General features: G+C 36.9%; 1 protein-coding gene across 2 annotated transcripts in view; it reads left to right on the top strand.

The window, feature by feature from the left end:
- nphp4 (nephronophthisis 4) overlaps positions 1–19,495 on the top strand; it is a 146,510-nt gene that overhangs the window by 25,537 nt on the left and 101,478 nt on the right. For both annotated transcript variants that reach the window (XM_055048663.1, XM_055048664.1), the window contains 3 exons: positions 3,299–3,448; positions 5,929–6,065; positions 19,263–19,447. In XM_055048663.1, coding sequence (XP_054904638.1) covers positions 3,299–3,448; positions 5,929–6,065; positions 19,263–19,447 — 472 coding nt within the window. The remainder of the gene's footprint in view (positions 1–3,298; positions 3,449–5,928; positions 6,066–19,262; positions 19,448–19,495) is intronic.

The raw sequence follows: 19,495 nt of genomic DNA, 5'->3' as shown, positions 1-19,495 counted from the left end.
GAACAGAAATGCTTCCTTGTAATAAAGATGAAGAAACACTTTGAATAAAAACCATGTTAAAGAAGCCATACATTTCTCTTCATCACCTGCACAAAACTTTCTACTTCTTCAGTGAACTTCAAAGGGATCTTTTACTTGTACGGCCTGAACAGCTATAGTTTTTGTTTTTGATTCTGTTAATAAGTATGATCTGTTTTGCTTTAGCCACACAGTATATATTTGTTGCCAACATAAAACATGTAATTTAATATTTAATTATTAATCATTGGTGATTTTAAATAAAAAGAAAACAGTTTTGTGCATAAATCCAACACAAATAGTATTGAAGAAAATGTTTATCAAAATGATTTACATTGGGAATAATTTGTTTTATCACAGTTTGAATGATATCAGAATGGAGTTTAGTGTGATTTGAGATGAAAGCCATCTTAAGGTTGAGTTTACAGTGAATAAATGTATTTCCTTCAGGAAAAGCTCTGGTATACTTTTTTTTTCTTTTAATGCTAATAAGCTCATATTAATGTATGCTTAATCTTACCTGAATTGCAAAAACACAGAGATGGCTTATAGAAAAGGACGCATTGCTGTGACTTTTGTTTCCTGGTGCAAATCAACATAAGCTGTTACTTTCTTTACTTTAACAAATCTTTGTTGAACGTTTACATACAGAGAGGCATGGTCCGATGGAGTTAAAATACTTCCCTGGTAGAAAATCTTAAAACTGTGAATGATCAGGATGGAATGAATTTTCTCTGCAGTGCAGATGTGGATTATTCATATGTTTTTTGAGCACTGTTAGACTCTGCAGTTCCATCTTGTGTGCTGTTGTACGATTTCCTCATCCCTTCAACATGAAGCGGGTAAAAGTATTGAATGACGTAACAGCAAAAAAGCATCGGTATGTTTTTGGACAGCTTGAGGTTCCTTAAATATATGTATATAGCTGAAACTGATGAATATAAATATTACTTCATGTCATGCTCACATGCTTTTTCTTCCGTTTTAGTGTTTTCCTAGAGTTACGATTTCTTTTATCCTCATTCTGAGGCATTTTTGTCCCCCAAGCCTTTCAGGTTCCCTTTTTTTTCATCTCTTGCCAAGTAGCTGCTCAACCAACTCTGAGGTACCACACCACTGGTACTGCTGTAAGGATATTTTGGAATAGTTTCCTAATATATGCACAGCATCTGACTGCAACATGAGCCTGATGCATAATAAATACCAAGACATAAATGATGAAAAAGAATCTGACACCTGGGCTCCATCTGTGTCAAGAAAGTTTTATGATTTTTCTTTTTTTTTTATTTCTTTTTTTTTTCTTTTTTCTTCATTCATCTTTGCTGTGTTATGGTAAAATATGGCTTTTCAATAAGAGCTGCTTCTGTGACTCAAAGTGTTTGCAGAAGAGGTTAAACTGTGCTGCAACCATGGAGGTTTCCATTTTCATTTTTAGAAGTAAGCACCTTTCTTGTTGTAAGTGAACTGCAAGAGAGAGTCGAAGCTTTTTGACAGAGATGAGTCACTAGCAGGGGGAAGGAGAACGCAGGGATCCAGTCCATCATCATCCTTCTCCCTCAGTCTCCCCCACAGTGACTTAAAATATCAAGGCAGTTGCTTTGTCCTCAAAATGGCCAAAGTATTGCCAACCTCTTTTTTTGTTGATAAGCTATTAAGTGTTCATGATTTTTCAGTCCGTTTGGTTATTTGAAAAAGGAGCAGGTTTATAAAGAAAAGATTAATCAATTTAACCTTGGACAGTTTCATATTTCTGAATGATATGTGTGATTCAGTTGTTCAACAAAATATAAATTAAAAAAACTCATTAATAAATGTAAATATATCTGTAGCATTGTTTATGCCGCTTCAGTACACATAATTATGGTTGATTTTGAAGTACAATTGTAGAAGAAGAATCACAATGCCTAACAGAAATTTTCTCTGGCAAATTGAATGCAAGATTTTTACACCAAGTCCAAAATTGGAGAAGCCTAAAGTCACAATGTCCTCTGTTGGATCTTCCTGTAATTTTATGTTGATCACAGCTTAAATCCTGGATTTCATCCTCCTGATGTTTGACATGCTTTACTGTGAGGTAATTGAGCAGCATTTGTGTGATGTTCAAATGTGTCTTGTTGCTTGATGTGGAATGCTGGAGACTATATATGGAGGAAAGGTTCTGCAAATCAGCAGTGCTTGTTCTTATTTGAATGTCAGACATTCATCATGTTAGTGGATGTTCATAGTGACAGTGCTATGTGTCGTTCTTAAACAAAATGCTGTAAAGCTGCAATTAACTGTTTGTATGGTCCCCATATACAGGTCTTCTTCAGATGTTTTTCTCGATGTAAGCTTTTCAATTACGACAGACGCTTTCTTCAAACAATCTGTTAGTCCAATAGTGCTTTTAGACAGTAAATGTTTACCACTCTATTGATCAACTGTGTATTTAGTTTGCAGAGGAGTGCAGCTAAAGGGAGTGGGAAATTGCATATAATAGAAAGAATGGGATGTGCCAAAATTAATGGGTCTCAAAGTGTTCAGTTGAAGTGGTAGTTTTTCAGCAGTGCTGACAGAAAAATAAAGCAATAACCAAGTTTCCGAAACGATTGGAAATCAAAATGGTGATCTCAGGTTGCAGCATCATTTCTGCATGTACAATGTTTCCCCTACCAGATTGCGCTGCACCAACTTGAGCCACTCATGAGAGTGAATGAAGCCTGGTCTGTCATAACCAGGGCTGTTCAAGGTCCAGTCATTAACCCTGCCACGGTGAAAGATTGTTATGCTGGTCAGGCTTGATCGAAGCCAACGTACGCCAGCGTATCAAACACTAGTACTTTCACCTTCCAAATAATCTGTGCTTTGTGTTGATGACAGGAGTTATGGGTTCCTACTTGTCTCTGAATGACCTCCGTGAAAGATGACAATGTCTAACTCATTGCTCATGTCTCGCGCCTCATCTATGCCACAGCGGTTCTTTGGGTTTCGAGCTGAATGGCTGTCATTTCAGTTTTAGTCTGTGAAAATGATGCCTGCAGCGGAGTGGAACATTGCAACTATGTCACAAACAGCCAAATGAAAGATTGAAAAATTGGGTGCACTTTGGACGCCATGTTGCCAGGTGACTTCCTTGCTTCTGGTGGGGATATTAGAACCTGACACTGAAAAGATGGATAACTTTTATTTGAATGGGCTGATGCTAATGGCCAGGTTGAAATATCATATTGAACTCGTTTGTATTCAGCAAAATGTTTTGGTTGCTTCTCATGAAATCATGCATTTTGTTGTCTTTTTGCAGATGGCAGCCTACTGAAGGTAATTGATGGTGCACATTTGGACTGTGTGATGAAAACACATCCTTCACTGAATTCTGCAGTGCATCTGCTTCCTGAGCATGCTCTTGTGTCTGGAGAGGACAACATACCTGGGCTCATTCCTTCTCCAACAGGTGAGCTTTTTGCATCTGGTAAAACATGAGGCTTCAGTTTAGGAGGATAAACTGTGATGGCATAATAATGAGTTTTAGGAAATGTATGTGGGAATTTTTCCATAATCTAAGAGCACACATTTTCAGTCTGAATGCAGGACTTTATGTCTTCTCAAAACTTGGAATGCTTGTACTTGAAACTTTTCCTCGCGCTCAGACTTGCACTCTGCTCAGAATCTATTCTCGAATTTGGAAAAGCTCCTATTATAGCTCCTATTATTCCTACTGCTACTGTAACAGTGCAATACATTGCTTTTCTCTGTGGCCTTTTGAAGAAAAACAAGCATAATAAGCTGATACATACTGGCTAATTAGTTTAGCATTCAGCCAACCAACATGCATTATGTTGCTCAACCTACATGTGGTTATTGGGTTGACAGGTTTGGTTTTGAAACAGTGTTAATGAGAAACATTGCTGGAAGGCCTTCAGTTTTCACATTATGCTTGCATGTGTTTTTCACTGTTGTAAATGTTTCAACCAGCTCAATTTGTTGAAAAGTGTAGTAGTTTTTTTGTCAGTGTTTTACCTGCATCATCTGAAATATTAAATTATCTGTGTATCACAATGAGAAAATATGTTATCTGGGCTTCCAGAAATACTCTAAAAATCTATTATTTTGAGCCTGTAAAATATGCCAGTATTTTTTGGCCTCACCAAATAAATTTGCTGGTGGCTTTCATTGCTTTAGTTTCTTATGGTGTCGGACAAATCAGTCAAGCAGATTCGTCTGGTGCTCATTATAAATGCCTGTGGATGCCGCTGCTGTTGGACACTCCTGTCTTGCTTTAACGTTTGGATTTCCCAGATCTGCATTACCAGATGAATTCTGGCTGGGTAATTACATTTAAATAGAAGAATAATATCACAACATTCAAGAGCAACCATTATCCAAACAGTTGACATAGTATTTTATCTTTTTTTTAATTTTTTTTTTTATTTTTATTTTTTTGCTTGCGTGAATAATCACACAGTGAACATTTATTAAAACATTCTTTACTCTGGTCTATTAAATGATTTTTACTATTGATAGCCATTCATAACTTGTTCATTTGTTGAACAATTATTTCTTTTGTTGAAAGACGTATTGAGACGATATTTTTTCAAATACCTTACTGTGGGAGCACAAATCCTGTGCTTTGATAGGATTTGTACCACTTAATTAACATAGTTATGATCACAAGTTGTTTTCTTAACAAAAATAAGAGTAATATTTGTGTTTTTATGAACTTCTCATTCCAAAATTACAGAAGTACAGATTTTGCAGCATTGCTCTTTGCGGCCTCAGCCAAACTGATGAACAAAGAAGTAAACTAACTAAATAGGTTCTTTTGAATTTAATCTAGTCATTTATGACTTGGCTTAATTTATCATATTTTGTGCATCAAGTGTAATCAATTATTGCATACAAAACTGCACACTCATCTTCCTCCAGCTGTCACAATAACATACAAGACATTCATCACAGTGGTCTTTTTTTAGAAACTTGGTTCCAGCATAAGTTGAAATGTCTGTAGTACTTAGAAAGTAAGTTTCTAAGGAGGAACGTAATGAAGTCTGACAGAGCAGAGCTATAATCATTGGGAGTCAGTGGGAGGTATGGTAGCAAACTAATCCTCTTCATGTTCTGGGGCTGTGAGCAGCAGAGACCTAAGCTGCCTTTTAAGACCACAGCCACCAGCTTCATATTCACACAGCATTCAGAATAAGTAGACTTTGTGCTTCAGAGTCGGCGGCTGCAATGAAACACTGGATGGAGGCATTACTCTTTAGCCAAATATAATAAACTTGCCTGCTTTTGTTGTGTCTGGAAGTCAGACTTTCAAACTTCATCTATTGGCTGAAATACTTCATTTAAATCAGTTAAATAAAGAAAATATTATAATATGGTCTCTTTTTGTTAAATTTTTATTATTAAAGCACTGATACTGAAATGATTAAACTACAACTCTTCCTCACTCGGTATCAATATCCAGACTAATGACTGTTGTTTACAGCATCCCCTGATTAGTCTCTGGTCAATAATGAACATGCTGAACAATTATCATATTCCAACAGAGGATTTCTTGGCACACAAATTATACACATACCTTCAGAAAATAATTATGTGACCTTGTTTGTCAGAATCAGTCACATTATGTTTATACTTCCAGTCATTCATAATGCTAGAATTTAATTTTGGTAAATTACATGTAATTTTCATGAATGTATAGATTGGCTAAAAACAAGTGATTCATTGCTTTATTTATATTGAGTTACATTTCTGTCATGCTAGACTTCATTATTATCACACCATCTAAGATGGTGTATTACCCTCCTTATCCGCCTCAAAGAGGAAACCCCTCTCCGCTCAAAGGGTTTTGAAGGTTATTGAAAAGAGTCATGTAAATATTGGGTACATTTGTGTGCGTGTATGTTGACGCCATACTCTCTCTGTTCTCAGGAGATGCTTTGCTGAGGCCTCAGCTGCTGAAGATGACGCCCTTCACCCTGGATAAACTGACCATTTCCCTCCAGCCTTCCCTGGAGAAGTTTGAGAGCCTTCTGTTGCAGCTCATCAATGCTGACTGCCAAAACACAGTAAGGCCAAGACTTCACAAGCAACACAATCATTTCAGTTCTCATATGCCTTTGACACATTTTGTGCAGCCATAATAAAGTTTCTTGCAATAGGTATGTAATCATCTTGGGGGATTTAAAAAGAAATAGAAATAAAATCTTGGAGGATGCTACAGCTTTCACAGCTGACTTGCTTTTACTACTGAATAGAAATTCAGTGAGAAAAACGAGCTCCAAGTACAGACTGAGAGATGCATTCTGGTTTATCTATACTCCTAAAGCAGTGTCTCTTTTACCTTATCTTACATCCTACAGCATTTTCATGGATATTATGCAAAATGTGTTTACAAGGGAGAACAAATTACCTCAACAAATAGTAAATATTCCTGTCGCTCTCCTATCTAGGTTCACATAGAATGCCTGAATATTATCTTGCATACAATTCATCACTCTGAGGTTAGTGTTTGCCTCACTTTTTAAAATTACAGATGGGCACAATGGCATTGACACACCTTTACCAATACTGCTTTCTGGAGCTTGATGATTTCCTTGATCCCACTTTTCATTTCCTTGGCATACAAGCACAGGCCCACTTTACAGCTGCCACTGCAATTTAGGCCATATCCTTTGCAAAGTAGATCGAGCTTATCCGTTTTCTTCCCTTTTTCTTGTCTATAGCAACCCTGATGGTTAACCTTATTTGACAGGTGCAGCTTTGGACTACCAAATATATGTAAAGTGGCTGCACACTATCTGTTCACTTGAGCTTAAATGAGATGTGTCCTTGGGAGGGATAGAATTGTTTTGACAACGCTGTCCGTCATTGTAACCGTCTCACTGCTGTTTGCTACTCCCGGGCTCGAATCCTCAAAGTCAAACGCAGGGCACCGCGAGTTGATTATGTTAAGCGTATAGTCAACACTGGACCACCACCTGATAAATTCATGCTTAGCATGTCAGAGATAATATTTTCTCCTTCAATTTTTCTTAAATGAAACTGGCCTTTGTCTTCCTATTTGCTTATTTTAATTCATGTCTCAAAATATTAAAGCTTCAAGTACCTTAACTCATGAAAGCCCTCAAATTCATCCTTGCTTATTCTCATCATGCCTTTTATTCCCCCATCATCTTACTACTTTTCTGTATAATAGGCTTCACTTTTCTGTAATCACATTCTTGTCTTTTTGACAAACCATTGAGTTTTGCCTATGAAGTTGACGCAGCTTCGCCATGCAGCTCAGCTAAATTAGGGCTAATAAGATGAAACTTTAGGAGTGTTTATATTTCAAAACAGGACTGCATAAAGAGCATTTTCCATCCCACATTAAAATCTGTTTAGGACATTTCTCTTTTTTTTTTCAGCTGGTTCAGTGTAAGGATAACCAAAGGTGCCCACACTACAACACTTAAAGATGGTCCAAGTGGACATTACTAGTTAATCGATTAGGACTACTTTTAATTTAGTTGACAATGAATTGGGTGCTTTCCTTCTCATGAAGGCATTGTCCATGCACTAGCAAAACTAACTAGCATGCAACCGCTAGGCGAACAACTTAGCCAGACCTTCAGAAGTCAGAGTCAGCAACACTGAAGTTCCTGATCAAATATGTGTTTACGTATGTTATCTTTTGGTTTGGTTTGATGCTCTGAAGCATTGAAGTGTGACAAACATGTAAAGGATAGGAAATCAGGAAGGGGACAAACATTTTCACACCACAATCTGTAAAAGCATTAATAAAATCTTGCATTTGATAAAAGATGATGATTACCTACTCTTTTGTACAAATATGTAGAATGTCTTTGCCCAAGTAATGTAGACGTTACTTTGAGTCATTAATGTGTTCATCAGCCTTTTGAGCTGTTGAACTTATTTTCAAACATTAAGCAATTCAACTTTTATTCTTGTGTATGCAGTCAAGTCTTTTTGTGGATATGTGTTTTACACTTTCCCTATGTCTAAGTGTAGACAATGAAAAGTCAAGTACAAGTTTCACTCTGTGAGCTAAGTGGCATGTTGGTGTGAATAATTTTCTCTTTTTGGTATTCACAACTCTTTCCTTCTTTATAGCTACTGCTGTATGACGGCATTCTCACGTCTATGAGAAGTGTTAATACATGCAGAAGTCAGCTTGATTACAGGTTTTAATTAAAGTGTGGGTGTGTGCCTGTGTGTATATGCGACAGAAATAGCTAGAGAAGGAAAAAGGGTGTGTGCTTGATATGTGTGTGACCTTTAAACGTGTGACTCCGCCTGGATTGTCATCAAGCTGTCTACAAAGTGATGCTGACACCTCACTCGTCAACTCAGTTTTCCTGTTGCTTGAGTGAATGTGCGTGCATGCAAGTGTTTGATACCAACGTATGTGCTTACTCTGGTTACAAGGGAGAAATGGGGCTGTGTGGTGAAAATGACCCTGGAAAAGGAGGCAGATGATTGGACAGCACAGCATCTGACAAATTGTTAGCTGTAGCTGTAACAGTTTTCACGTAATGTCCCTAGAAGTGTTGCTATTTTCAGCTCAATCGACCAATCCAGCCTCTTCTATGGTTCACTTTCCCATACGTTCCACACCCGAAGCTGACATGCAAGCAATCTGAACTACGTCCCACAGATTTATAGCACACCTTTGTGAGCCTTAGACTGAGTTAAACTGCTGTCCAGAACCTCTCCAAACACACCGTAACCTCTTGTTGAAAACACTGCCACGATTCATCTCCAGGGGCAAAGCCAGAGGGTTTATTACCTTCAATGACTTGTAGCGCAACTGCTAACCTTCTGCCTCAATAAAATCTATTTCTCTACATGAAAGCGCCAGAGATATTGTCAGAATATTTGTAACACCGCAGCTTTTGATCAGAGAGAACAGAAGTGGATGAAGAGGAGGAGGGGAGCAGGCAAGGACCAATGCCATGCTGCAGGCAGAACAAAACGCCTAAGGCTGATTTAATGAAACGAGAAAGAGTTTGGTAACAAAGCTCCAGGAAGTTTTCACTTGTACTGAAAGAGCAAAACTTGCTCCAAGTGGGATTGCCCCTGTGGATGTGCTACTACAAAAAAGACAAAGGAGGTTGAGCAGTTCTGAAATAGGAGGCGTGTCGCACATTGTTCTTTGAGGACGGTTTGGCCGCCGGCTGGTCACCACTATAACCAATGCAGTGTAAAACAAAATGGGGCTTAATGGCATGACTCACATCATACATTCATGGAATGCAGCTCTTTGTAATGACAGAAGATCCAGACATTGGTTGAAATAAACTTCAAACGATTATAGTCTCTGAGCCAGACAAGTCAGAGGATTCGGTGCAGGTGAGTGAGGAAAGATACATTTATCCACTTTTAACTATACAATACTGTTTCGACGATGGTGTAAGTTATATTATCTACAGTTTCTAAATATTTTGTTAGAATTTTTTTTAGGCATCTAAGAATCTACAGTTGTGATTAATGCAACATTTGGGTCAAGATTTGAATGCCATGACATCTATATGCATGAGCTGCTTCGAGGTTGACCCGGAGTGAATATCAACAGTTTTTACTCAAAACTTTAAAACAAAATAGTATGTTATCTAATTTTTTAAATTGAAACCAGAAAACTGACACAACAGTATAACATCAGTAATTGGTTGTAATGATGTTGTTTGGATTATCTTTTTATTGATTTGGTTTTGATTCATATAATTAAACAACACTACATAATGAGCATCTGCTAAATTTAGAAGTAGTTGTCAAGCCCTTATAGAGTCATATGTGTTTTTACTTTTTAAAGAGTAACACAAGTATTGTTGACATTAGCTCCAAGTCTTAGCACGCTATTAAATGGCAATTAAAAAACAGCCAATTCAGGAACAATTAATGCATGTTTAGCAATATTTGGTGTTTTTAAAGAGAGTTTTGAGTTATCACAGGTTTAATTTAATGACGATTCTACTGGGCAGATAAAAAATATCACTTTTACAAAACAAACATTTGTATTTAGAAATGGTAAACTTTCTTCCAATAATGTATTTTGAACCTTTTTAAAGAGATAAATATCTTTAACACATGCACCTTGGACCCACTGCTGGAAGTTTGTTTCTGTGTGGAACCAACTTTGCTGTGACCCGTTAGTCTCATGGTTGTGCAATTTTTACATATGCTGTGTATAGCAATACTGCTCAAGACAAATGGTCGGAAACTGAACGGGAAACAGACTGGCAGCAGCACGACTGTGTTTGACTTAATAATTTTGGGCTGGAATTGCGTGTTTCAGCAGCAGGACACAATGATTTATCAGTGAGAGCTCACAGCCAGTTAAAATTCGTTAAGGAGTGGGGGCAGTGGGAGGATGAGAGCAGCCTGCTAATGATGCTGCAACTGTTTCTTGCCATAGATGACTCATGCTCAATATGGGGGAGCTAATATCCAATGTGTGAGGAGCAACTCACTCTGTCTCTCACCAACTCACTCTCATTGTCATGGTGACGGTAAAGACCTTGGTCCGGATGAGCAAAAATCATTTTTTTAAGATATCGTTGGCTTCACAAGTGTTGTTTCTGAATTGATTAGCATGTGGAAGGAGGTATATTCACAGTCTGGCTTTTAGCCCAGATCGTGTGAGATCTACGATCGCTAAAAAAGAAAACAACAACAACAACAAAAAAGACAAAACAAGGAGCTGTTGCCCTTGTTTTTTCTTAGAGCTACTTGCCACTGTAAGATAACTACCTTGTTAATTGGGTTATGCAAAACTCATGTGGGGCATAATTTTACCGGCTTTGCTTATATTTTCTTGCTTTCTCTCTCACTCGCACATGCTCCTGACAGTTGCCATCTGCAGAGTTATTATTACTTTTTACCTTAGTCTACAAGATGATTTCAAAATCTGCTGACAAGAAAACTAATTGAAAAACTGACTTTAAATGGTAAATAGAACCATTTACTAAAAGCCCTTTTAGATTTTTCGCTGTTTCTTTCTTAATAAGCTTTGAAATATTGTTGCTTCGATCCATATCCACTCAATATCGATCCATTGTCTATACCTGCTTATCTGTCACAAATGAGATGTTAGTCCAGATTTCTTGCTGGTGCATGGACACTGTCAACTAAATTAAAAATATTCCTAATCAATTAACTAGTAATGTCCACTTAGACCATCTTTAAGTGTTGTAGTGTGGACACCTCTGATTATCCTTATCTAGCAACCTTAGAGCCGTAGGGAGTGGGTGAGTGAACTGGTTGGATGACAGCTAAACACCCCAACCCCACTTCGCCCAGCTCATGATGTCACAACGTTCATTCAGATGACACTAAATACTCCCACTTTTATTCTTATTGTGACTCTCAAGGACACTAACTTTTTCCACAATGATAGCTATGCACGAAGGCGAAACTGTCCAGAAATTAGCACAGATGCCTTTAATTATCCTCCCTTGTAATCTCATTTGTGGCTTGTGTAATGTTTATTGAACTGTGTTGATTCATGAATGCTAAACATTTTTAATAATCAAATTTGTACACTAGGTAGTTTAACACAGTTGGATTAGTTTGCTGCAGATCAAATTCTCCGGTCACATTTGATTTATTCCTCAAAGGCAGAAAGGTGTACGCTCAATATGCACTTTACTGGGAACACCTAGGCATGGCTTAGAATAAAAATCTCACCATATGATAGCATTGAGTAAAAATACATTTGTTCCAAGGCCTTAATAAACTTTTTTTTTAATGTGTAAAATAATCTAATTGCTTTTATATTGAACAAACAATTATATATCTATTATAATGCACAATGTCACAAGGCCCAAATCGGCTTTTTTGTAACTTGATGCTTCACATCAGTAGCCTGTGGAGCGACATGTGAAACCAGTTGAGCGTCTTTGGGTTTTGACCAGCAGATTGTTGTCTTTTACTGGGAAAAGAGAATTTTTTTCCCCAGTGAAAAATACTGGGGAAGTTACAACTTGTAGTATGTGTATTCTGAACACATTATGTATTTATATATGTAATGAGTTCTATTATATATATAAACAGTCGCACTCTCACACACACGTCTGTGTATATAAATAAATGGTAAGCATTTACATTTCTTTTAAATCATTTGGAAACTGAAAATCAACAAACCTTTAGGAAGACACGTTTTAGATTAAACAACCCAATGCATGTTAAAGATAAAATCTTCAACAAAAATTAGCATGAGTGCTGGAAAATTAAGAGTTATGATCATCCTACATGTCCCTCCAGGGACACCTTTCATCCACACACAGGTGTGGATGAAAGGCATGGATAATTAGGATAATGAACGTAATTCACAACCCACAGGCTGTAACAGTGCCAGTGGCCCTTGGAGATGCAGAGGGTCAAATTGCTCTTTTTGCCTTTATATGATTCCATGAAGGGTCTGATCAATTCTCCAAAACTGAAATGACATGAAATAGGTAGTGGAGCAAAAACAACACCTTTGTTGTAAGGTGACCGGTTTCTTTGTGTATACATTATAAATAATTCATTGACAGGACTTAAATATGATAATGTCTTACAGCCCAAACAATTCAGTTTAATTTAACTTTCCTGAAGGTGTCAAACATTTTGCAATCCTGACCCTTGTTCTCTGTTCTGAGTATTTAGGAGAACTTTCCAACTCATTTAATATTATTGCAATAAAGGTATTAGCTTTTCTGAAATTTTCCAAGAATGTACTTTAATTTATGTCAAATCTTTTTTTAAATTTTTTATAAACTCTAATTTCATTTTTCAGCAGGTCCATTACATTCCACGTGTCTCTCTCTAAAATAGTTTTGCTTACTTATATGTCGCCCTCACTTTTTTCCCCACCTGCCTCACTTAACAGTTGTAGCAGTAAATTGCATCTTAAACAAGCTTTGTTGGTAAGATGTAATCTCCTTATTCTGTTATGAAAGTGCCATTTGAAACTTTAGAGGACTTCAGTTTTTAAAACAAAAGTGGAACGATGTAAGAGACACAAACCCTTATAATCCACTGTTGCTCTTTACAGCCTGTAGTTCAGACACAATGTCTTTTTCTGGTGTTGTTCCAGCATATTTTCTTTCATATGTTTTTTTAATGGTTTTTGGCACTGGTGGCCTACATTCATTAGTAGCTTGACAGAAAAAACGGCAGAGAGAGAATGGAAGTACATCTAGTACATCCAGGGCCTGGAATCGACCCTTGAACAGCTGTGTTGTGGCCTGTAGCCTACATGTGGTGTACACTCTACCACTAATCCACCTGATGATGACATTAGTTTTGTTGAAGGAATATTTGTAGAAGGCATATTGCATGTATTAGAGTGAAACTTGCTGTCACTGCAGTATACAATCACGAGATTAGTGGTGTATTTAAATATTTATACATGTCTTTACTTTGTGTAACTAGACAAACAAAACAAACAAATTAATTAAGACTACCAGCAGTTGTGAACATATTGCCCCACCGTTCCTCCCAGTGTCTGTCACTCGAATCAATACGACAGTTTTGTATTGATTAACACCAAAGAATGACATCAGAATTTTGTTGCTGATTTTTGTGTATGTTGCTGATTTATATGAAGGCTGCATGTTTGTAAGAGCAAGTTAATATTAAAAAGCAAAGACAGTGATTACAGAGTTGATTTTTTTTTCTTTTTTTTATAGGTTGGTAAATAGCATGAATAGCATGAACTGGATGAGTAAATCATCAGTGACTGTGTATTCATAGATGAGTTGTTCTCAGCCTTTTTTCAGGTCATAGCCCTTTTTTCCCCAACAACATTTGTTCCCTTGCCAACGTATCCCCCAGGAGCACACTTGTAAAATAAGATGTGCATATCTTTGCATTCGCATATCTATGTGTGGACATTAGTACGTGAACGCCCATATGAGCAATAGCCAAAAAAGTTTTGTAAAGTTTTTCTTTCATACTTCTGGACTAAATGATCTTGATTTAGATGACCAGCTCTTTTGGAAAAGAGCTCCAACATGGCTTTTTTGTTGTTTGTGTCCCGGAAAATATTTTCTCTTGTTAAAGCCTCAAATCTCTTTAGTTCATTTTTGCAGGTGTTCTGTGTTTTGTCTTCAGCATCGCACTGCCTTTTGGTAAGCAAGCCAGGTTTAAGTTCAGCAAAACAAGTTTGAATTTCCTCCTAAATTATGTTGCAAGGCAGGACTTTCTCACTGCCTTGGTGTTTTGCAGCTTGAAACAAGAGACATGTTTTGACATTTAGAAAATAGTTTTCTATGTCATTCTACTTCCTCTGATAATATAAACACATCACTCGCAACACTCACACTGAAGAGTGTTGCTGTCGGATTCACCTGGGACTGCTTATGTGAGCTGCATTTTCTGAATGGAAAAACTGACTGGAGAAGTACTTTGATGAAGAGCCAAAACCACCAATGCTTGAATGCTTAGAACTACCGTAAATGGCTTAAAGTTAATTAATAAACACAGTGCAAAAGGTCTGAGCCCTACTGCGGAAAGCAATATCTAAACGTCAGCCAACATATATCAGCTTCTCAAGTTTCATTTCTGTTTGAATATTTTAGATATGCGCCTAGAAAAAGCATCTGTTATATGTTATATATCAATGACAAAAAAAAGTTGAGCAATTTAAGTTGTAGTTACTGACATATCAAACACATGAACAAAACCAAATTGGATAACAGGCTTGTGCCCCTCAATGAATATATTGAGGGGCACACCCATGATCCACTGGTGTATTCATCACTTTGAGAATTCCCTCTTCAGTGACTACAGAAATGGAGTATAATTTAACTTTGGGGCCATTTCATTGTTCCTGTAAGCTTCTTAGCCCTAAAATATTCATATTCCAGGCAGGGGAGGAAGAAATCTGTGATGACAAGAGGCAAGAAGGGGAAGAAAGAGGATAGTGTGCAAGATAGGTAGAGAGAGAGAGAAACTGACAGAGTGAGGAAAAAAGGAGCAATGAAATAAATGAAAAAGGAACTTTCAAGAAAGGATTGACAAAAGGAGTGGAAAACAGCATTTTAACTGATGCTGTCTTCTAAACAACTTTTTCCCTGTCTTTCTTTTATTTTTTCTCTGACACACTTCATGACAGACCTGTCCAACAAAAGACAAACCCATTTGCCTGTCATCCTTCACAGGCTGCAGTGAAGGGAAATAGTGAGCGCAGACAATCTGTGGAAATATACACCATCATTATGATGTGAATGTCACTGAAAGCAATTATTTACAAATATCCTGTCACACTTGTGCTGATAGCTGCAACTCTGTCACAGTGAGACTAAAGCCTGTATAACATCTTAACTCTATAATGCGTAGTTACATCAGCTGCATGATGCAAAAACACCACAATCTGACATAACAGTGGACAAGATGAGTTTTCCTTATTGTTCTGTACACAAGGTGTTCCATACCTTGTGTACAGAACAACTACTTAACCTATGCGTGGTACGATGTACATGTTTATATATCAATGACAAAAAAGAAAGCTACATTAAACAAGCAAAAGCATGTGCTTCAAAACATTTAATACTTGAAACCAAAGTCAAAATGATGTGGAGCTAATATTTTCAACTGACTTCTGCATTTTGTATTATTGGTTAATATAATTAGCCTGGCTAACATTGCCAAATGTTCACATCAGTATACATTTGTATACCCAAGAAAAGTAGATATTTTGTCTGACTGTAAGATTTCGATAGTCCTGCAAACGCGTCCAGTATAATTCAAAGCATTTTATATATATATACATATATATAAATAAAAATTTATAGCACTTTTATTTTATTCCTTCCGTCTTTTGTGCTTCCTCAAATACCTTGTGGATACTGAAAATGGCTAAGTTTCACTCTTACAGTAACAACTTCCACACAAAAAAATACTATTTGCTTATTTCTGGGTGGATCTTTATTATTTTATTTCAGTTTAGTTTATTCTGGTCGTATCAGATCAGTTGTATTGCTGAAAAGTTAACCTGCGCAGTTAAGTCTTTGAAGATGAATGTCTGTATGAAAACTGCTGCTTTATTGCTTTTATCAACACATTTGTACATCTGCATTAGAGGAGAAGCACTTCAAAGCCATATGAACAATCAGTTATCAATTTAAGTCTGAGATAACAGGCATGCAAAGAAAACTTGCATTATATGGAAAATATTTGCTATTGACCTTCCTGATTATACTAATATCTTTAAAATAAATGGTCATAGATTAGATTAGACAGTTAAACTCAACACATTTAATAATAATAATGATTGTATGACGGCAATCCAATGACAGTTTTCAGTTTACAGATCCTGGAGGCTCATACTAGATTCATTTTTTTTCTCCAAGTGGACCTGATATGTCATAAGTTTAATAGTAAATATTGTTTCAGTACTTTTTATGTGTTCAAATATGACCTTAATGACAGACCGATAAACTAAGTAAAATATGCTGATAAAAATCAGCTCAAAGATTTCAGTTATTCAAAGCAATGACGGGAATATGTACATCAGTTTGCAGAGAACTCATGATGTGGACTTTGTACACAATATTTACTTATTTAGGGTAACTATAATGTAACGATACCACCTGCAGTTTCTGATGCATCCTAACTCTTCTAACTCTGCGATTGATTGAGGCGTTAGCCTGTGTGAGCAAACTAAAACAGTTATATAATCTGCCCTAAAGTCAAATTACAGCCAGCATGATTCAAAATAGAATGCTGTTAATTTGATAAGCATATTGCAGTACTTGTCGAGCATAGTGACACAGAAAACCTCAAACACATAATAAAGGTAAAACAGTTGATAGTTTTGAATGTATATGTAACCAAAATAATCATTTATTGAAAGAAAATATCGCATTTGTGTTTAGGAATTGGGGTGTTTGTCTATTTTTATTTTTATTTTTTCAGACAGGATAAAAGGCTAGCATTTGACAGAAACCTTAATCTCCCATAACCAAACATAAAATGTCATAAGTTGTCGAGCTTTTGTGGAGCTTGGCTTTAGAAGAAATGAAAAATACAAACGGTGGGTAGGTTGTAAAAAGGATGAGATGAGGATAAAGTCAAGCGTTGCGTAGATGTAACCTGAGAAGAACAGTAAGTAGTTAGGCATGTGGGCTGTTTGGTATCCAGGCAAGCTCGGCTGCTGCTCCTGCTGTTGCTGCTTTAAAAGAAAACCCCCGACTGAATTGATATGCTAATTTGATTGAGAAGGTGTGGGTGGATATGGAGAAGGTTTTAAGCTGCGAGGGGGACCGAGAGCGAGAATGACAATGGAAAGAGAGAGGAAAGAGAAAAGGCGAGTGGGAGTAGGAGACATTATAGGGAGAAGAACACTGAAATGAAACAAATAGGAAGGAGTGGGAACGAGAGGCGAGCATATGGTGTCTTTGCATTTCAGGGTTAGACAGTTTGCAGTCAGTCAGTGGACTACTGTCAATCAGTTAACAAATAGCAGCAAGTATGTAGTCCCTTTCTACAATTACTTGATGCACATGCCTTTTCAGAATCAGATTGTGATTTACATGTGTTCTGTACACTTCAGCGATCGGCTGAAAGCATCAATGCAAGGAAAATACATCAATGGATGTTTAACTAGGCCTTCAGCAGCTGTTAAGGAGAATGACTGCTTAAAGGCTGTCTATACAGGTGAATTAAAATATATATATATTGAAAGGCTAATTAATTTTAGTAATTCAGTTCTGAAAGTAAAACACATTATTTGAGATCATTATGTAGTGAGAAAGTGTTACATTTATTTTTGGTAATTTAAATGATTATCACCCACAACTAATGAAATTGCATTTTTCAGTTCCTTGGAAATTAACGTGGCACAATATCAATCAAAGGGACTTTTAGTACATGAATGCAAACCTACTGAAAAATGTCCATGTGCTTTACCATGATTTGTGACATCGGTCCATTAAAGCATGGAGGCAATAATATTTGTAGCTAAGCTAATGGGTTGCGCTTCTCTACATTGTTGCTTCTACGATCTCTCACTTTCCTCTTGAACAATGCTGTGCATTTTTTAAAAATGTTAAACTATTTACAATAATTAAATATTTAATAGCATTCTCAGTCTCAATAAACAAATATTAAAATTTAAACATTTATAGTGCAGTCGTGAGCCTTAATACCTTTCAGTAAACATTCTTAATAGACATTTACATCTTTGTAAGAAATTTTACTTCATCTCTCAGCAAACCATTGCTATAACCAACTAATTCAACCTTTCAGCAACAGATTTTCTTGTCTATGGAAAGTCTGTTCTTAAAAATTGCTCGCTCCTCTATAATTGCGGCTCATGGAGTTCGAAAATTGCACAAGGCCCCTTGACTGCCAGTCTTGAGAGGAAGAAAACACAATAAGCCGACAGTAACATGAGGACATGATTGAACATGAAGTTTCTAGTGTTTTCAGTATGCCTCTTTAAAAAAAATAAGAGTTCAACTTTTTTCTTTTTTTTTGCTTTACTCACACCATCAGATACATACTTTTAAAAAGTTTTTTTGTTTGATTGTACCTGTGAATCTGATATTACAAAAGAAGGGATTAATGATATATATTTAGTTCTAGCAACAATTACAAGCTGCTGCTGTCTCTTCTCCTTTTACAGTATTTTCCAAAAAGCAAGATGAAGAGATTTGTCCGTTGCCTTAAAATCTGTGATGTTATAATGGTAACTCCTCATCATAAACACACCTGGTATTGCTTGTATTCTTTCATGTAAGTTTAAGAAATCCATGAATCTCCTCTGGCAGTCCTTTGTGGCGCCTAAACACTTACTCTCACTTAACGCCGCCTATTACCCTGGAGCTGCAGTCTCCCCCATACCTCGTTCACTCTGCTCCTCTAGACTAGCTGTAGCAGCAGTGAGCAAACATCTGGTGGAACTGCTCTTCTGCAGAGCTCTGCAGAGCTAACCCATACAAACTACTTTTCAGTCCAATGTTCCTAAGAGCAATTGTAAATTACATAATGGAGGAACATTGTTGTGATGAGGTGTTGAATATTACTGAAGGTAACAGTCATTTAATGGTGCTCTCAAATGGCACTCTGGAAAATACATAACATCCCCCACTTTAAATCTTTGTTAGTTGGAGTTTAGATCAAGGCTCTATCAAACTCTCCATTTTCTTTATGAGCATGAAATTGAACATTAGACAATAATATTGTTGAAATCAACAAGGTCATCCACATGCACTGTTCATGCGAACTGCTTTAGCTTTGTGTATGATAACCCCAATTTGATCTTCTCTGTTTCTTAGAAACAACCTGAACCAGAGGAAGCACAAAGAACAGTTGTCATTCAAGAACGGAGGCTTCATGTCGGTGTGCACAATGGCTGGTGTTTCCTTGATAAGCCCCAAGTGGTGGTCCTGGAGCCCATTGCGTCAGGAGTCAGAGGACAAACAGACAGCACCTCTAAGAAGAGCACGCTGCTCAAGGACAGGTGAGCAGAAGTTACAGGCATATGTTTTGTGGAGCTGTAAATGTAGGC

The sequence above is a fragment of the Poeciliopsis prolifica genome, unplaced genomic scaffold, assembly GCF_027474105.1.
Source record: "Poeciliopsis prolifica strain line A6 unplaced genomic scaffold, Auburn_PproV2 SCAFFOLD027, whole genome shotgun sequence".
Lineage (NCBI taxonomy): Eukaryota > Metazoa > Chordata > Actinopteri > Cyprinodontiformes > Poeciliidae > Poeciliopsis > Poeciliopsis prolifica.
The sequence above is the reverse complement of the archived record's forward strand: the minus strand, read 5'-3'. Positions and strand labels throughout refer to the sequence as shown.